General features: G+C 41.5%; 1 protein-coding gene across 2 annotated transcripts; it reads right to left on the bottom strand.

Moving 5' to 3' along the window:
- Positions 1–2,661: 2,661 nt before the first annotated feature.
- Positions 2,662–17,936, bottom strand: LOC117828730 (ELKS/Rab6-interacting/CAST family member 1-like). Of its 2 annotated transcripts, XM_034705975.1 has the most exons (9): positions 17,615–17,936; positions 17,123–17,269; positions 13,088–13,255; positions 5,480–5,626; positions 4,935–5,102; positions 3,960–4,106; positions 3,415–3,582; positions 3,135–3,251; positions 2,662–3,039 (listed from the first exon to the last, which is right to left on the bottom strand). In XM_034705975.1, exons 1-9 carry the CDS (start codon positions 17,919–17,921, stop codon positions 2,756–2,758), a joined length of 1,653 nt encoding a protein of 550 aa, XP_034561866.1. In that variant the 5' UTR covers positions 17,922–17,936; the 3' UTR covers positions 2,662–2,755. The 2 variants fall into 2 exon arrangements, with proteins under 2 accessions (XP_034561866.1, XP_034561867.1); XM_034705976.1 differs by lacking the exon at positions 4,935–5,102.
- Positions 17,937–19,798: the final 1,862 nt, after the last annotated feature.

Raw genomic sequence — 19,798 nt, 5'->3', positions numbered from 1 at the left:
TTCACCATTTTATTTGTTTACACTTGTGACATCATAGAAGGCAGAAAGTAAACAAACATGCTAGACGTCCCAGGTGTGGCCTTGATTGACATTCACTCTAACACACTATGCCAGATAAAATTATCACTCCTTCAGGTCTGATAGGATTAGTGTTGGTTACAGTTCCTCTCACCATTCCTCCTCTACGCTTCTAATCTGGTGTGCCCAGCTCCACAGCACCTCCATTGTTCAACAGGGGTGTCAATCATGGCATTTTACCCTTTTTTATAGCATCAAATAACCAAAATGAGCCAAAACTTCTTATAAAAATGAACACCTGGACATAAATCTGCATGACAATAACTTATTATAATGACAGAAACCACAGTAATGTGTGTTGGTATGATGTGTATTTTCAATCAATCAATCAATCAATCAATCAATCAATCAATCAATCTTTTTTGATATATTGCTGCTGCTGTCAGATTCCAGCAGCTACAGCTATTCCTTTATGTCTCACCATTAGGGTTGCCAACTTCCAAGCAGAAAAATAAAGGACACCTCCGGCAGTGAGGGTGCCACTCTGCAGGGGCATGAACACCAATGGCCTATTAGTAGGGTGGGGCACCAGTTGTGGTAAATAATAATCAAGACATTTTTTTAATAATGTATTAGTTAAAGTTTGAAGTACTTTATAACACACTCTTTTTCAGAAAATATCTGCAAACATAAACTGTGTAAAAGCAGATACAACAATTAAATACACATCACACAACTTGAGTGAATGCTTACACCATAGTTAACTCCCCAAAAACATTTTCTCTCCAATTTTGGAATCACTGAGTATCTTCTGATTAAGTTTGTGTCCACAGTCTGAACTGTTTTAGATGAGGTTGTGCTTGACTGTGTGGTACACCTGTGTCAACTCAGCTGCTGTGACCTATAGGGGGGAGTAGGATAATAGATTTGTAAATAAATAAACAGTAAGGATTTTATAGTATTTTTTTAAATGATTCTGTCAAGTCTGTCTTTTTTGTAGTTTTCTCATGAAATCATGAATGGTACTATCAATATTATATTGAAGTATTTTTCTTATTGTATTAATGAAATGTCTATTCTTGATGTATTGATGAGAAATAACGAAAATACGAAAATATATTAAGTGAAACACCATGGTAGCTTAAACATAATTTACCCCTTTTTAACATCTCATACTGTTGATTCACTAGTAGGATAAATTTTTCCAAATCAATCATATATTATTCATTAATAAGCTTACTGTATCTGCCTCAGGGGATGCTTCAGGTACGAAGCACTGTGAGACTGCCGTTTGGTATTTGTTGGTCCTGATATTGCGGGAATGTTGCTCTCCCACAGCATGCTGTCACAGGTCCGACAGGTGACCATGTGCCACCATGGTGCTGCGTTCAAGGCAAATTGGAAATACGGGACGAACCGCGTCCCGTATTGATTCAAAACAGGACACAATGTATAAGTGCGAAATACGAGATAATTCCGTATTTTACGGGACGGGTGGCAACCCTACTCACCATTATCATCTGTCTCTCTTCATCTCCCTCTATCCCTCTCTCCAACATGGTCTCAGCAGATATGTGTCTAACAAGAGTCTGGTCCTGCTGGAGGTTTCTGCCTGTTAAAGGAAGTTTGTCCTTGCCACTGTAACTTGGTAAATGCTGCAAAGTTCTCTGCTCATAGTGGTTTAAGATGAGATCAGACTGAGTCCTGTCTGTAAGATGGGACTGGATCTTATCCTGTCTTGATGTTGGGTCTTTGCTCTGCTGAATGATTGATTGATTGATTGATTGATTGATTGATTGATTGATTGATTGATTGATTGATTGATTGATTGATTGACTGACTGACTGACTGACTGACTGACTGACTGACTGACTGACTGACTGATTGATTCATTGATTGATTCATTGATTGAGTGGTTGATGGTGCTACAGTGAAAGACAACGTTCACCCAGGTAAAGGTCAGACATCTTTTCAAGCATTTAGGTTTCGCTTAGGTTGCCCTGTAGATGTTTAGCGTCACATTCTTGTCTTTTCGTGTATCACATTCAAAGTAATGCTCATATCTCCAGGCCTAATAAGACAGATTTAGTTAAACCACTGTGCCCTCAATGAGCTCGAGCAAAAGTCTCAGACACATCTCATGAGTCAGGTCAGATGATTAGCATCATTAACGAGTTACATTACTGTGTTACAGACAAATGTTATCTAATTACAGCAAACCCCAACACTGCCAACCAATAACATGATTTATGACCAAAGACCTGGAAACTTAGCATGTCAGCAATCGTGTTAGCCTTAGTAGCATGCTGACATTAGCCTTTAGCTAAGATAGCATTTTGCTACATTTTATTGAGTATGTGTATAAAAAGGCCAAAGAGTGTCTTTATAAAACTGGTATGTTTATTTTTTGGATTATTATTTGGATTGTTTTGGATTCATGAATGGATATATACATTGATGTCAGAATTCTGAGCATCGAGGACACCACAGAATGTATTATTTTAGTTTGATCACTCAGTATAGAAGTAAAGAAAATATTATACATTGTTTGATCTGAGATTTGGCCTTAACTCTGGGCTCGCTCTGAAAACTACACCAAGTTTACGTTCGTAAACAAGATAAAAAAGAAAGCACAAAACAGAATCCGGTTATCCAAGGAGTTTAATCATCAGATATTTATTGATGTGCTGGTTCATCATAAATAAGTAGTTCACTGTGACGATCACATGACCATCACTTACAAACTGAAGAGGAGGACGCCACTGAAAGTGTTGTGATTTTCATAGTTATCATACAGACTGTTCAGTGAGGGAAGCTTCATGTACATCAAATCTCCCTCATCTAACTGAAGAGTTAATGCATTTGACAAATACGTATGCCCTTCATTATTGATATGTTCTGTATTTGATAACAGTCTCTGGTCATTGTGGTACAGGTCTACGCCAACATAGTGAGAATGTTTGTAGTGAAATGCTGTGAATCTGAAGTAGTAAACTCCTCTGATGGGTGCGACGAACTTTCCTGCACGAGAGGAAGAGTAAAAGAGAGAAGTACATTAAAAACTAGAAATGTGTAAAGATACATGTTCATGAATCTGTTTGTAGCTGCAGCTGTACCTGATGTAGGGTTATAAGCATTGCCAATGTTGGTGAAGACTTTATCGTACTTCAGCAGAGTGTCAGTGTTGAGGGGTCCCACCGGACCGTTCAAACCAACAGAGAAAGCAATCTTACCTGTGAAGAAAAACATGTTATTATCAATAATGAATGATTTGATGTTTGATGCATAACTCTTATCATTATTATACAATATCCCCCTGTTATGAGGCTCCTGGACTTTTGAAGCAAGCCTCAAGTGGACAATCAGCCTGTGACTTTAAATCATGGTCTCTATCACCTGAAGTTTGATTCTGAAGTCTCTCTATGTTCATGTTTTGGAGTTGCTGCTCAGTCATGGTGCTGTTCAGATCCTCTCTCAGAGTCCTCACTTCCATCCCCTGCTCCTCTGCTTCGTTTTCACTGTCTGTAAGTCTGAGGTCCACAGCATTCAGTCTGCTCTCGTGCTCTGACAATAAAGAGACAAAAGGAAGGAATTTTTTAACTTCAATTCAAACCATCATAATGAATCAAACATTCATGTGTTTTGAAGGTCAAGGTAGCAGGTTCCAGTAACTGGTGCTCAACGTGTAAAGAACAACGTGTAATTGAACAAGTTTTTGTTCAAATCATCAAATATTTAATAAGAAATCACAGTAATGAGGTATCAGACCGTCCAGGTACATTTAATCACTCAATCGGCAGCTACTATTAAAAAAATTGAGCTTTAAACTATCTGAGGATGTTTATGATCATTGAACCTGACACCTCATGTCTCTCTCTTCAAACACAAGCTGCTCTTTGGGACGGTCCCGTCACATTATGAAGTCATGCCTGGTGTCTCACCTGTGTTTGCTCTCTCCAGGTTCTCCACAGTTATCTTCTGCAGTTGCACTTGATCCTCGGTCGTGCTAAGCGCTCCTTTCAGAGTGGCCACTTCGTTCTCACTGGCTTCCACTCTGTGTCCAGTAGCTGACAGCTCTGCTGAGAACACTGGGAGGATAAACACGGGAAGAAGCATTAGCTGCTACGATTCATGTGTGGTAAGATGTATATTTAACACAACCCCTAGCATGACACACATTCACACTGATGGCTTTGAGAGCAACTTTGGGTTCAGTGTCTTCACAATGCCTCGTAAACTGCAGGAGCTTGGGATTGAACCAGATACCTTTTGAACTGAGAGAGGACTCACTGTACCACAAAGCCTTATTATATTTTTCAGACCATGACATATTTCACCTAGATATTGAATGGAAGTCTTAATACATGTAATGGAATTCTGAATACATGGAATGGAAGTCTGAATGTATGAAATGAAGTCGGAATATATGGAATAAAAGTCTGAACATATGGAATGAAGTCTGAACATATGGAATGAAGTCTGAATATGTGGAATGAAGTCTGAATATGTGGAATGAACAACTTTCATTGAATATATTCAGACTGCCATTCAATATATTCAGACCACATTCCATATATTCAGACTGTCTTTCAATATATTCAGCCTACATTCCATTTATTCAGACTTCTATTCAATATATATTTATTTCCTGAACGGCTTGCCATAATATCTATATACATAATCAATATCTGCATTAAAGACCATACCAATTACTAGTAATGCTTCATTTTAAAATATTTACAGGGAAAGAGCAAAAGATGAGATCATAACATATATTGCATTTACATTAAGGTGGTGGTTCCAATTATTTTGGCTTGTCTGAGTACTGTGAGCATTTCTTCTGGAATTATTTATGAATCTATGAACTTGGTACCTTCGTTTTCCTTCTCCAGCTCTTAAATCATGGTCTCTATCACCTGAAGTTTGATTCTGAAGTCTCTCTATGTTCATGTTTTGGAGTTGCTGCTCAGTCATGGTGCTGTTCAGATCCTCTCTCAGAGTCCTCACTTCTATCCCCTGCTCCTCTGCTTCGTTTTCACTGTCTGTAAGTCTGAGGTCCACAGCATTCAGTCTGCTCTCGTGCTCTGACAATAAAGAGACAAAAGGAAGGAATTTTTTAACTTCAATTCAAACCATCATAATGAATCAAACATTCATGTGTTTTGAAGGTCAAGGTAGCAGGTTCCAGTAACTGGTGCTCAACGTGTAAAGAACAACGTGTAATTGAACAAGTTTTTGTTCAAATCATCAAATATTTAATAAGAAATCAAAGTAATGAGGTATCAGACCGTCCAGGTACATTTAATCACTCAATCTGCAGCTATTATTAAAAAAATTGAGCTTTAAACTATCTGAGGATGTTTATGATCATTGAACCTGACACCTCATGTCTCTCTCTTCAAACACAAGCTGCTCTTTGGGACGGTCCCGTCACATTATGAAGTCATGCCTGGTGTCTCACCTGTGTTTGCTCTCTCCAGGTTCTCCACAGTTATCTTCTGCAGTTGCACTTGATCCTCGGTCGTGCTTAGCGCTCCTTTCAGAGTGGCCACTTCGTTCTCACTGGCTTCCACTCTGTGTCCAGCAGCTGACAGCTCTGCTGAGAACACTGGGAGGTTAAACACGGGAAGAAGCGTTAGCTGCTACGATTCATGTGTGGTAAGATGTATATTTAACACAACCCCTAGCATGACACACATTCACACTGATGGCTTTGAGAGCAACTTTGGGTTCAGTGTCTTCACAATGTCTCGTAAACTGCAGGAGCTGGGGATTGAACCAGATACCTTTTGAACTGAGAGAGGACTCACTGTACCACAAAGCCTTATTATATTTTTCAGACCAAGACATATTTCACCTAGATATTGAATGGAAGTCTTAATACATGTAATGGAATTCTGAATACATGGAATTGAAGTCTGAATGTATGAAATGAAGTCTGAATATATGGAATAAAAGTCTGAATATATGGAATGAAAGTCTGGGTATATGGAATGAAATTCTGAATATATTGAATGAAGTCTGAATATATTGAATGAAGTGTGAATATATGGAGTAAAGTCTGAATATATTGAATGAAAGTCTGAATATATTGAATGAAAGTCTGAATATATGGAATGAAGTCTGAATATATGGAATGAAGTGTGAATATATGGAATAAAGTCTGAATATATTGAATGAAGTCTGAATATATGGAATGAAGTCTGAATATATTGAATGAAGTCTGAATATATTGAATGAAGTCTGAATATATGGAATGAAGTCTGAATATATGGAATGTAGTCTGAATATATGGAATGAAGTCTGAATATATGGAATGAAAGTCTGAATATATTGAATGACAGTCTGAATATATGGAATGAAGTCTTAATATATGGAATGAAACTCGGAATAGATTGAATGAAAAATGACGTCATGTGTGGCCTGCACAATCTTGTGTTTTTAGGATGTGACACTTTCTTCCGTATAGACGTAGCTTTTCATAATGCAACCATGAGGGAGGCACCAACATTTTTCGCTACAATATTAAGTTAACAAGAGGTTTTCAACAACCTGGGTAATGCATGTGCTGTTTAGTAAATCCGTACAGGAAAAAGGAACCCGCCCCTCCTCTCTAGTCATTTAGTTTCATCCAAAAGTGATGAACGTATGCAAAGACAGACGAGAGGAACACGGAGCAGTGGGCTGAAGAAGCATTTAGCAGGGCAGTAAGCCAATGAACATGTGAAAATATTACATATCACAGGATATACACACTTCTACAGAAGCTAAAGATAGTTCCCCTTCCTTATTCAGGTGGTTCAGTCCTCTGGCTTGCTAGCTAACTTTTGTTATGACTTGTGATAATGTAGCATCCTGTTTAATGTTAACATGTGGAGCTCATAACTGCGTGCATCTTCTGACAGTGAGTGAGTGAGCTGATCATTTTACGGCCAAATTATTAAAGATGATAGAGGTAGAGGAACATTTCTCTCCTCAGAAAAACTTTAAAAAATGTAAAAGGGAGGTTATTTTAGGAGAGAAAACAGATAACATGTAGTTTAAAGTGGCGAGAAAGGGACCCAGATAATTAACACATTAAAAAGTCAAACTTTTAATAAGCTTTAAAACCAGCTAGTGAAAAAATTCTGGTTAAGACAAGTCTCTCATTGATGCAAATGATACAACTGTACGACCATAAGTGGTGTATTCAAAGTACTTATTTTAACTTTCATTGAATATATTCAGACCACATTCCATATATTCAGACTTCTATTCAATATATATTTATTTCCTGAACGGCTTGCCATAATATCTATATACATAATCAATATCTGCATTAAAGACCATACCAATTACTAGTAATGCTTCATTTTAAAATATTTACAGGGAAAGAGCAAAAGATGAGATCATAACATATATTGCATTTACATTAAGGTGGTGGTTCCAATTATTTTGGCTTGTCTGAGTACTGTGAGCATTTCTTCTGGAAATATTTATGAATCTATGAACTTGGTACCTTCGTTTTCCCTCTCCAGCTCAGAAATCTTGTTTCTTGTGGCCACCAGCTCGGTTCTCTGCTCCTCCACCTTCTCTGTCATGTTCCCAAGCTCGTTCGTCAGAAGTAAGATCTTCGCCCTGTCTACCTCAGCTTTCTCCTCAACGTCTTTCATTCTGCTCTCCACCATGCCTTTCAGCTTATTCAGTTCATCCAACACGCCATCGCAGCTTGTTTGAGCTGTCCCTGAGGACAGGAAGAAGAGCAGCACTATATAACAACCCTTCATTCTAAGCACACCTGATAAGTGATCAAGTGATGTTTGGGACGCTCACTTTCCCTCTTTATACAATCAGTATTGAATGAGAATGCAACAGGTGTGAGGCAGATAATCTACTTTCATGCTTACAAAACATCTCTTTAAAAAAACAGTTTAATCCGACATGTCATGGGAAAGGGACAATCTGTTTGAATGTCAGACTGTTGTGTTGTGTGTTTGCTGTTCAAACAGTCTGGGGGGGTCCAGGATTTAGGAACAGGGTGGCCAAACTGGTGTCCTGACTTATGTGAGGGTGACACAAATGTAAACATTAACATTTAAAATAACACCAAACACAAGTCCAGCCTCTAGCTCGGCAGACTTCCAATCATAGTTTAGGATCACAGGGAGACGATAACCAGATTTCAGGAGTGCCCATACCATCCCAGACAGCCTCCTGGACACACCCCTGAAAACAGTCTCCATAATAACAATTAATAACTAACCATGCTATCTGACCAGTCATGAGAAGAGCAGAATGTGTTCAACATGGCAGAGGTTCAATGCCAAAGCAGCCACTTGAGGTGAGAATGGAAACATGTCTAAGCATTCATTTGGTTTCAATGTTTCACATGGATGTTACATTCATGTTGCTTTTCTGTGAAGAAAATTACAACTCAGTGTGGCAACATATTGGTCTTCTATGTTGAATTCTTTATGGACTCAAATAGAAGATGTATCACAGTACGTCGAGTGCAGAAAGAGTGAGTGCGCTACATTGAAAAGCCACAAAGCTACAAGCAGCCTGTTGCAGGCTGGTGTGGACTCTTGAAGTTTGACTGCACACAAAACGGTGCGTCAAATTGTCATTCAAAATTCTACAAAACTAAAAGTCAAAAATAACTATTAACAACAAAATGTGCCTACAAGAAAGAACCTTTGATGCAAAGTGTTCCCCTGCTGTGTTGTGGTAATGTTGGCTCATTACGATAGATATAAACAGAATCCAATGAAGTGGAGCTACAGTTCATAAACAAGTGCATTTTTAATTTAAGCATCTTATCGTAGTTTCTAAACTTTTATAACAAAATATTTTAATCTGGAACGTCACAAGTAGTTTAACCTTTTTTCTCTGTATGGGTTGGTTTATTTAATTGGGCTGTTCTGCTGGTGGATGTGATGGACAGTGAGAGTCGGCATGGAGGGGGGTTGCTCTGGAACGCCAGAGTTAACTGTTTAGCCTCTCCGAGGTGTCGTGGGCCGAACTAAAGGAAACATCAGTGAATGGAGGAGCCCACTTGATGACCCCAGTGATATGCTGGCTCTCTCTGCCCATCTGTCCTTTCTATCTCAGGCTTTGGAGGACATCAGGAGTCATGGGGTAGGCTACTAAACATATCAGTAGAGGGCATAGTGGGGTGGGTTTCTTCACTGAGCGCTCATCTTTTCGATCAGTTGTTGTGTGTTTATCTCAAAATAGTGCATTAATAAGTATAAGTACAATATTTTTCCTTGAAATGTTGTAGAGTAGAAGTTAGCATGGAAAGGAGTACTCAGGTCTACAAACGAGAAGTTGAATAAAGTCACTTAATGTCTGATTTATATTGTTTTAAATTGTATTCAATTTGCTGATTGTTTAATTACCAGCTTGTATTTTGGATTACAACCTAAGCCTGGAACAAGTTAATTAGCCTCATCTGTACTTTTCAGTCAGTGCTGATCAGCCATGTTGTAAGCAAGCTAGCATGCTGAACTAAGAAGATAAACATGAAATTAGCATTAGCAAAGTAAAGCCTTGTTTATGCTTTTGCATTCAATCGACAGCGTAGGCCTCCTCGTAGCTCCTGTATCTACGCAGGTAGCTGACGCGCACCTCCTCCAGACTGCAACTACCCATTGAATCAACGCAGACGGCAAGGCCTGTGATTGGTCCGCTTGGCTGAATTGTATTCCCTGCTTTAACAGCATTTCTGGGATCACCGCACTTCGCACACTGCCCTCAAGCATTTCGGCGAGGTATTGCTGCAAGACAAGGACACACAAGTGTGTAGTACTCCACGTCAACCACTGCCGCCTACTGTCAACGCAGAGGTATAAAGGTATAAATTCAGGATGGCACCGATGGATTGATCAGACGTTTGAGCTGTCCCTGAGGACAAGAAGAATAGCAGCACTATATAACAACACAATTCTGAACACAGCTGAGAAATGATCAAGTGTTATCTGAGTCCCCCTTTGTACAATCAGTATGACTGAATGAGAATGCAACAGGTGTGAAGCAGATACTTTTATCCCTTATATAAAAAACCTTGGTAGGTTTAATCTGAAAAGTCAGGGGAAGAGCACAATCTGTTAACATATCAGAGGTTTGATGTTGTTTCTGTCACTTGCAGCTCAAACTGTAGCTCTGACTCATGCACTAGTAGCATAAAGTACATGTGGCACCTCTTACTGGGCAGATCGCCATCATAGTGTAGAACTATGTGGTGGCCAATCAGATTCAAGGAAGCCCGCTCCACCTCAGACTACCTCCTTGACACGTGCCTACAACCAGTCCCTATAATTTATACCAGCGCAATAATAATTAGCTCTGCTGCATTACATGAATGTTTATTATGATGAAAACAGGAAAACATGCATCAATGTAAGAGTCATAGAAGCAGAAAACGAAGGGTTAAATATGTTCCTTTATTGAGCTACCTAATTAGATGAGCTCAGTTTAGCTTCCAAGTTGCTGTGTCTCTGAAAAGCCAAAGATGATAGGTCATGTCAGTGTGTTTCTCTCATTGGCCCTTTTCAATTTCGGATTTAAAACTAAAAGTTGAGCTGCCAAGAGCTGAAGGACACTATTCATTTACTCTTAAATCTGCTAAAACACAAAATTGATCAAATTGTCTCATAGGGGAAAAACCGAGGAGGACCCATATGCAGAGTTTAATAATTAAAGAACAAAAGATACAAACAAAACTTAGTAAATCCAAAACTTCCAAAAGAAACATATGGAGGACATAATTACAGGGAGAAAGCAACACAGGAGAGGGGAAACTAAATACTACTATTATTAATTTTGAGTGTTCTCACGTTTGTCTGTGTATATAGTCTGTGGCTGTTTCCAAAACCACTTGCTACATTAACAAGTTGAGTTTTAGAATATGTGAGGATGTTTATGATCATTGAACTGACACCTCATGTTCAAACACAATCTGCTCTGGCAAACAGGTCAGTTTGGGATGTGATGCTTTAGCTAGATACTATTTTGTAGAATTTGGATTATTTTGGATTCATGAGTAGGAATATCCATTTATAAAATTATTCTGAGCATCAAGGACACCAAATTATGTATTATTCTAGTTTGATCACTCAGGATAGAAATTTAAAAATTATATACATTGTTTGATCTCAGATTTGGCCTTAACTCTGGGCTCGCTCTGATAACTACACCAAGTTTAAGTTCCTAAACAAGATTTTTTCTAAAAAGCACAAACCAGAATTGAGTTAATATCCAAGGAGTTGATGGCTAATCATAAGATATTTATCGATGTGCTGGTTCACCATAAACAAGTAGATCACTGTGACGATCACATGACCATCACTTACAAACTGAAGAGGAGGAAGCCACTGAAAGTGTTGTGATTAGCAGAGCTATCATACAGACTGTACCCTGAGGGAAGATTCATGTACACCAAATCTCCCTCATCTAACTGAAGAGTTAATGCATTTGACAAATATGTATCCCCTTCATTATCGATATATTCCCCGTTTCTTATCACTCTCCGGTCATTGTGGTACAGGACTACACCAACAAACTGAGAATTATTGGAACCAAATGCGGTGAATCTGAAGTAGTAAACTCCTCTGATGGGTGCGACGAACATGCCTGCATGAGAGGAAGAGTAAAAGAGAGAAGTACATTAAAAAAAAACTAGAAATGTGTAAAATACATGTTTCTGAATCTGTTTGTAGCTGGAGCTGTACCTAATGTAGGGTTATAAGCATTCCCAATGTTGGTGAAGACTTTATTGTACTTCAGCAGAGTGTCAGTGTTGAAAGGTCCCACAACACGGCTCAATCCAACAGAGAAAGCAATCTTACCTGTGAAGAAAAACCTGTTTATTATCAATAATGATGTTCAGGTTAACTTACCTCTTTCATCACAATGACAGGGTTCAAAACACTATCGTTTTTACAATGTATCATTATTTTGTTATATTATTCCCAGAATAGGTTATACAGAATTATGTCAAAATAGATGCTGCAAGGCAACGTTTCAGTAGCAGGAAAACACCTCAACCGTGCCTCTTCAGGCCCTCGTATGAATTAAAACCTATCCCTCTCCTCCTCTTCGTTCTCACCCCTCCCTCCCTCCATCCCTCCCTTTTTCTTTCTATTCCTCTCTTTCCTCCTATAGATAGCTCCCTAACGGTTGGTTGGTTGTGCCTGACAGCTACAGCTAATAAGCTCTTCTAAACCAGCAACAGTGAAAAACTCAACATAAGAGTCATAATCACTATTTCAATTACATCGATAAATTACTCTCAAATTACATCCTGTTGATCGTGTTGTTTGCTAGTGAAACTACAATGCAGAGCAAATAGCGTCACTGTGCACCAGTGATGTCTGTGTACATTTAAATGAGTGATTGCACATTCACTTGGAGCAAAACAGAACCTTTCCTCTCTACGTTTTTCAGTCATCAAGACAATTTGTCCTCTGTCCTCAAAATAACATATCTGTACATAAAGCCTGTAAATATTACTTTGACATTAATATATTTATAATAATCAGGGGTTAAATCAATCTGAGGCTGAATCTCTGCACATACAGGCAAGAGTGTTTTTTGTTTGTTTATTTTTGAACAAGCTGCTTGTTGCTAGCTCGCTCCACAAAGTTAGCTGTAACTGTACAATTTGCGTCACATCTGTCATGAACAAACTCTATGAATGGTGAGGACTTTCTCTCTCCATCCAGCTCATTATATAATGTATGTGCATAGAATTTAGCACCGTCAGGATGAGAGCACACAGCGCAGCTCTGTGCTGCACAGAGTGGAGATGTTTCAGCTCACCTCAGTCACTATCAGGTACAAAAGTGGAGCAAACTGCACAGAGCTATGATCAGTCTAGAAACAGCTAAAGAGGTGGATCTGAGGCGAGCCACAAACACTGACAAAGCAGCTTCCTGTCAGTCAACCTGCCTCGCCCCTGTTTATGCAAAGTCATGTATAACTCTTATCGTTATTGTACAATATCCCCCTGTTATGAGGACTCCTGGACTTTTGAAGCAAGCCTCAAGTGGACAATCAGCCTGTGACTTTCAATCATGGTCTCTATCACCTGAAGTTTCTTTCTGAAGTCTCTCTATGTTCATGTTTTGGAGTTGCTGCTCAGTCATGGTGCTGTTCAGATCCTCTCTCAGAGTCCTCACTTCCATCCTCTGCTCCTCTGCTTCATTTTCACTGTCTGTAAGTCTGAGGTCCACAGCATTCAGTCTGCTCTCGTGCTCTGACAATAAAGAGACAAAAGGAAGGAATATTTTAACTTCAATTCAAACCATCATAATGAATCAAACATTCATGTGTTTTGAAGGTCAAAGTAGCAGGTTCTAGTAATTGGTGCTCAACATGTAAAGAACTTTGAATCATTGAACAAGCTTTTTTTCAATACATCAAATATTACAGCAGCCTCAGCAGGGAAGCCCAGACACTCCTCTCCTTGAGATCTTTGCCTTATGGCTCCGCTCTCTCTTCACCACGACAGACCGGTACAGCGCCCGCATCACTGCAGACGCCGCCCTGATCCGTCTGTCAATCTCCCGCTCCCTTTTCCCCTCGCTCGTGAACAAGACCCCCGAGATACTTAAACTCCTCCGCCTGGGGCAAAGACTCCACTCCGACCCGGAGAGGGCAAGCCACCCTTTTCCGACTGAGCACCATGGCCTCAGACTTGGAGGTGCTGATCCCCATCCCCGCTGCTTCACACTCAGCTGCAAACCGTCCCAGTGCGAGCTGGAGGTCACTGTTCGATGAAGTCAATAGGACCACATCATCTGCAAAGAGCAGAGACAGAATCCCAAGGACACCGAACCGGAAACCCTCCGCCACTTGGATGCACCTAGAAATTCTGTCCATAAAAGTTATGAACAGAACCGGTGACAAAGGGCAGCCCTGGCGGAGTACAACCCCCACCGGGAATGAATTCGACTTACTGCCAGCAATGCGAACCAGACTCTGGCTCCGGCAATACAGAGCTGAATGGCCCCTATCAACAGGCCATCCACCCCATACTCCCGGAGCACCCCCCAAAGGATACCTCGGGGGACACAGTCGTAAGCCTTCTCCAGATCCACAAAGCACATGTGGACTGGTTGGGCAAACTCCCATGCCCCCTCCAGCACCCTCCCGAGGGTGTAGAGCTGGTCCAGTGTTCCACGGCCAGGACGAAAACCGCATTGTTCCTCCTGTATCCGAGGTTCAACCAACAGTAGACTTTCCCAGGGAGGCTGAGGAGTATGATCCCCCTATAGTTGGAACACACCCTCTAGTCCCCCTTCTTGAAAAGGGGGACCACCACATCCGTCTGCCACTCCAGAGGCACAGTCCCCGATGTCCATGCAACGTTGCAGAGGCGTGTCAACCAGGACAGCCCTACAACATCCAGAGTCTTGAGGAACTTGGGGCGGATCTCATCCACCACTGGCGCCCTGCCGCTTCGGAGCTGTTTGACTGCCTCCGCGACCTCAGCCCCAGTGATGAGCGAGCCCACCACCAAATCCCCCGGCTCCAGTTCCTCCTTGGAATGCATGTCGGTGGAATTGAGGAGATCCTCGAAGTATTCCTTCCACCGCCCGACTATACTCTCAGTCGAGGTCAGCAGCTCCCCATCCACACTGTAAACAGTGCCAACAAAGGGCCGCTTCCCCTTCCTAAGCTGTCGGACAGTTTGCCAGAACCTCTTCGAGGCCGACTGAAAGTCTTGCTCCATGGCCTCACCAAACCTCTCACACGCCCGAGTTTTTGCCTCGGCGACCGCCCGGGCCGCAGATCGTTTGGTCTGCCAGTACCTGTCAGCTGCCTCCGGAGTCCCACAAGCCAGCCACGACCTGTAGGACTCCTTCTTCAGCTTGAGCACCCTTCACCTCCGGTGTCCACCAGCAGGTTCGGGGATTACCGCCACGACTAACACCAGCAGCCTTGCGACCGCAGCTCCTGACAGCCGCCTCAGCAATGGCAACGTTGAAGTCAATCAGCGATCTGCGACCTAGGGTGTCCTGGTGCCACGTGCACTTGTGAACACCCTTATGTTCGAACAACGTGTTCGTTATGGACAAACTGTGACTCGTACAGAAGTCCAACAACTGAACACCGCTCGAGTTCAGATCAGGCAGGCCGTTCCTCCCAATCACGCCCCCCTAGGTCACGCTGTCATTGCCCACGTGAGCATTGAAGTCCCCCAGCAGGACAATGGAGTCCCCAGTTGGGGCGCCTTCCAGCACCCGTCCCAAAGACTCCAAAAAGGGTGGGTACTCTGAACTGCCGTTCGGTGCATAAGCACAAACGACAGTCAGGACCCGTTCCCCGACCCAAAGGCGCAGGGAAACAACCCTTTCGTCCACTGGGGAAAACTCCAACACACAGGCAGAGAGCTGGGGAGCTATGAGCAAGCCCACACCCGCCCTCCGCCTCTCACCCGGCGCAACTCCAGCAAAGAAGAGGGTCCAACCCCTCTCGAGATGGTTGGTTCCAGAACCCAAGCGGCGCGTAGAGGTGAGCCCGACTATATCTAGCCAGTATCTCTCAACCTCCCGCACCAACTCCGGCTCCTTCCCCACCAGAGAGGTGACGTTCCATGTCCCAAAAGCCAGTTTCCGTAACCGAGGATCGGACCGCCAAGGCCCCCGCCTTTGGCCGCCGCCCAATCCACATAGCACTGGACCCCTGTGAGTCCCCAGCGGGTGGTGAGTCCACGGGAGGACGGATCCATGTAACCCATTCGGAACTGGGCCCGACCGGGCCTCATGGTTGAAGGCCCGGCCACCAGGCGCTCGCCTGTGGGCCCCAACCCCAGGCCTGGCTCCAGAGTGAGGCTCCGGTGGCCCTCCGGACAGGGTACACTTAGTCCTGTTCTTTTTTCTCATCAGGTGTCTTTGGGCCACACTTTGTCTGTCCCCTCACCTAGGACCTGTTTGCCTTGGGAGACCCTACCAGGGGCAATTGCCCCCGACAACATAGCTCCTAGGATAATTAAGGCACTCAAACCCCTCCACCACGTTAAGGTGGCGACCCATGGAGGAGTTACATTACAATAACATATATATCTATGCCTTCAAACATTCCAAACCTTTGAACTTATTTTCAGGACATCTTACTTAAAAATATAACTTGAAAGTGCTAAAACATAGAACACACAAGTGTTTAAAGAGGCCATGAACTCAGTCCTGAAGAATCTCTCTGAGGTGACTGTTGAGCTTCAGAAGGAGCTGTTTTTATTAGCATGCTACCTTTGTCTTATAAGTTAGTTTAGATTACGTTCCAACATTTCTAACATGCTTTTTAAGATTTAATGTTAACCAGTACAATCCTTAGCTTACCTAACTGATAACTAACTATAATATGCTTTTAAGATTGAATTGTTCTATGTTGAAGCTCAAGATTTCCACCCTTTAGAACAAAGTAAGCAGCGCATAATGTGACTGTTGCTCGTCATTTGGAAGTTATATGAGAGTCTGGATGTTTGGCAGAGTAAACATGTTCATCCAAAGGGGATGCAGGTATAATGCAGTCTTTCTCCTCAGCTGTTGGTGGTGAAGGGGGCGGAGCTACTCCTCCATTCATTAAGTGTTGGTGCTATTTATACCTTTGGTTCAGAAGAATCTTATGTTATTTACATTGTATATGTTATTTATATTTATTTATGTTATTTATATTTATATGTTCATTTTACAGGAATTTAATATGCTATTTATGGCTCTGGGTCAGAAGGAGCTGCGTGAGAGATCAGCTGAGTGTGAAACAGTAAAAGTGGCAACTGGAGAGCCCAATGTAATGAAGTAAAAGTACATCTTTTTCAACACAAATGTACTTGAGTAGAAGTAAAAAGTGCTCTGCTTTACAAATACTCTCTGAAGTACAATTTTTTGAAAAAAATACTCAAGTAATGGAGAAAATGTAACGTGTTACTACCCACCTCTGGGTATCAGACCGTCCAGGTACATTTAATCACTCAATCGGCGGCAACTATTAAACAATTGGAGCTTTAAACTATCTGAGGATGTTTATGATCATTGAACCTGACACCATATGTCTCTCTTCAAACACAAGCTTCTCTTTGGGACAGTCCCGTCACATTATCAAGTCATGCCTGGTGTCTCACCTGTGTTTGCTCTCTCCAGGTTCTCCACAGTTATCTTCTGCAGTTGCACTTGATCCTCGGTCGTGCTTAGCGCTCCTTTCAGAGTGGCCACTTCTTTCTCACTGGCTTCCACTCTGTGTCCAGCAGCTGACAGCTCTGCTGAGAACACTGGGAGGATAAACACAGGAAGAAGCGTTAGCTGCTACGATGCATGTGTGAAGATGTATATTTAACACAACCCCTAACATGACACACATTCACACTGATGGCTTTGAGAGCAACTTTGGGTTCAGTGTCTTCACAATGTAAACTCATAAGCTGCAGGAGCTGGGGATTGAACCAGAACCTTTTGAACTGAGAGATGACCTACTGCACCACTTAGCACCTTGTCATATAGGGCTATGCTTCCTGGTAGATGCTGAACCCCCAGCAAACACATACCAATTATTTTGGCTTGTCTGAGTACTGTGAGCATTTCTTCTGGAATTATTTATGAATCTATGAACTTGGTACCTGCGTTTTCCTTCTCCAGCTCAGAAATCTTGTTTCTTGTGGCCACCAGCTCGGTTCTCTGCTCCTCCACCTTCTCTGACATGTTCCCAAGCTCCATCGTCAAAACTAAAATCTTCGCCCTGTCTTCGTCAGTCTTCTCCTCGACGTCTTTCATTCTGCTCTCCAGGCCCCTCAGCTCAAACCTCTGCTCCACCACCATGTCTCTCAGCATCTTCAGTTCATTCCACATGGCATCGACGGATGTGCAGCATGTTTGAGCTGTCCCTGAGGACAGGAAGAAGAGCAGCACTATATAACAGCCCTTCATTCTGAACACACCTGAGAAGTGATCAAGTGATGTTTGGGACGCTCACTTTCCCTCTTTATACAATCAGTCAGACGAAATGAGAATGCAACAGGTGTGAGGCAGATAATCTACTTTCATGCTTACAAAATATCTCTTAAAAAAAACAGTTTAATCCGACATGTCATGGGAAGAGGACAATCTGTTTGAATGTCAGAGTGTTGTGTTGTGTGTTTGCTGTTCAAACAGTCTGGGGGGGGTCCAGGATTTAGGAAAAGGGCGGCCAAACTGAGGCCCTGACTTATGTGAGGGTGACACAAATGTAAACATTAACATTTAAAATAACACCAAACACAAGTCCAGCCTCTAGCTCGGCAGACTTCCAATCATAGTTTAGGATCACAGGGAGATGGTAACCAGATTTCAGGAGGGCCCATACCATCCCAGACAACCTCCTGGACACCCCCCTGAAAACAGTCTCCATAATAACAATTAATAACTAACCATGCTATCTGACCAGTCATGAGAAGAGCAGAATGTGTTCAACATGGCAGAGGTTCAATGCCAAAGCAGCCACTTGAGGTGAGAATGGAAACATGTCTAAGTATTCATTTGGTTTCAATGTTTCACATGGATGTTACATTCTTGTTACTTTTCTGTGAAGAAAATTACAACTCAGTGTGGCAACATATTGGTCTTCTATGTTGAATTCTTTATGGACTCAAATAGAAGATGTATCTCAAAGAGTCGCAGTGTGTCGAGTGCAGAAAGAGTGAGTGTGCTACATTGAAAAACCACAAACTCTACAAACAGCCTGTTGCAGGCTGGTGTGGACTCTTGAAGTTTGACTGCACACAAAACGGTACGGTCAAATTTTCATTCAAAATTCTACAAAACTAAAAGTTAAAAATAACTATTAACAACAAAATGTTCCTACAAGAAAGAACCTTTGATGCAAAGTGTTCCCCCGCTGTGTTGTGATAATGTTGGCTCATTACAATAGATATAAACAGAATCCAATGAAGTGGAGCTACAGTTCATAAACAAGTGCATATTTAATTTAAGCATCATATCACATAAACACATGGAGGACATAATTACAGGGAGAAAGCAACACAGGAGAGGGGAAACAGAGAAACTAAATACTACTGTTATTAATTTTGAGGGTTTTCACCTTTGTCTGTGTATATAGTCTGTGGCTGTTTCCAAAACCACTTGCTACATACTACCCATGAATGTAGTACGCAGAACATACTGCATACTACATACTGCGTTTGAAGGTAGTAATATGTAGTATGACTGTTCTGTTGGATCTGTTCTGCAGGATGCTGGGTCAGGCGTTGCATCATTGAACAAGCTTTTGTTCAAATGATCAAATATTTAATCAGAAATCAAAGTAAGGCGGTATCAGACAGTCCAGTATACATTTAATCACTCAATAAGCAGCTACTATTAAACAATTTGATCTTTAGAATATGTGAGGATGTTTATGATCATTGAACCAGACACCTCATGTTCAAACACAAGCTGCTCTGGCACACAGGTAGGTTTGGGATTGTCCAAAGATGATAAAAAGATGCACTTAGTTAATATGCTGTGCTGCTTTAGCTAGATACTATTTTGCTCAATTTATTTTATTGATTATGTGTAAAAAGAACCACAGAGTGTATTGAAGCCTTTATAAAACTGATATCTTTGTTATTATTTTGATTATTTTCGATTCCTGAATTGATATATATACATTTATAAAAGTATTCCAAGCATCTAGGACACCAAAGAATGTATTATTTTAGTTTGATCACTCAGGATAGAAATAAATAAAATTAGTATACATAGTTTGATCTCAGATTTGGCCTTAACTCTGGGCTCGCTCTGATAACTACACCAAGTTTACATTCTTA

Source organism: Notolabrus celidotus, chromosome 17 (assembly GCF_009762535.1).
Source record: "Notolabrus celidotus isolate fNotCel1 chromosome 17, fNotCel1.pri, whole genome shotgun sequence".
In the NCBI taxonomy this organism is placed as follows: Eukaryota; Metazoa; Chordata; class Actinopteri; order Labriformes; family Labridae; genus Notolabrus; species Notolabrus celidotus.
Note: the sequence above shows the minus strand (reverse complement) of the source record. Positions and strands in the feature narration are given on the sequence as shown.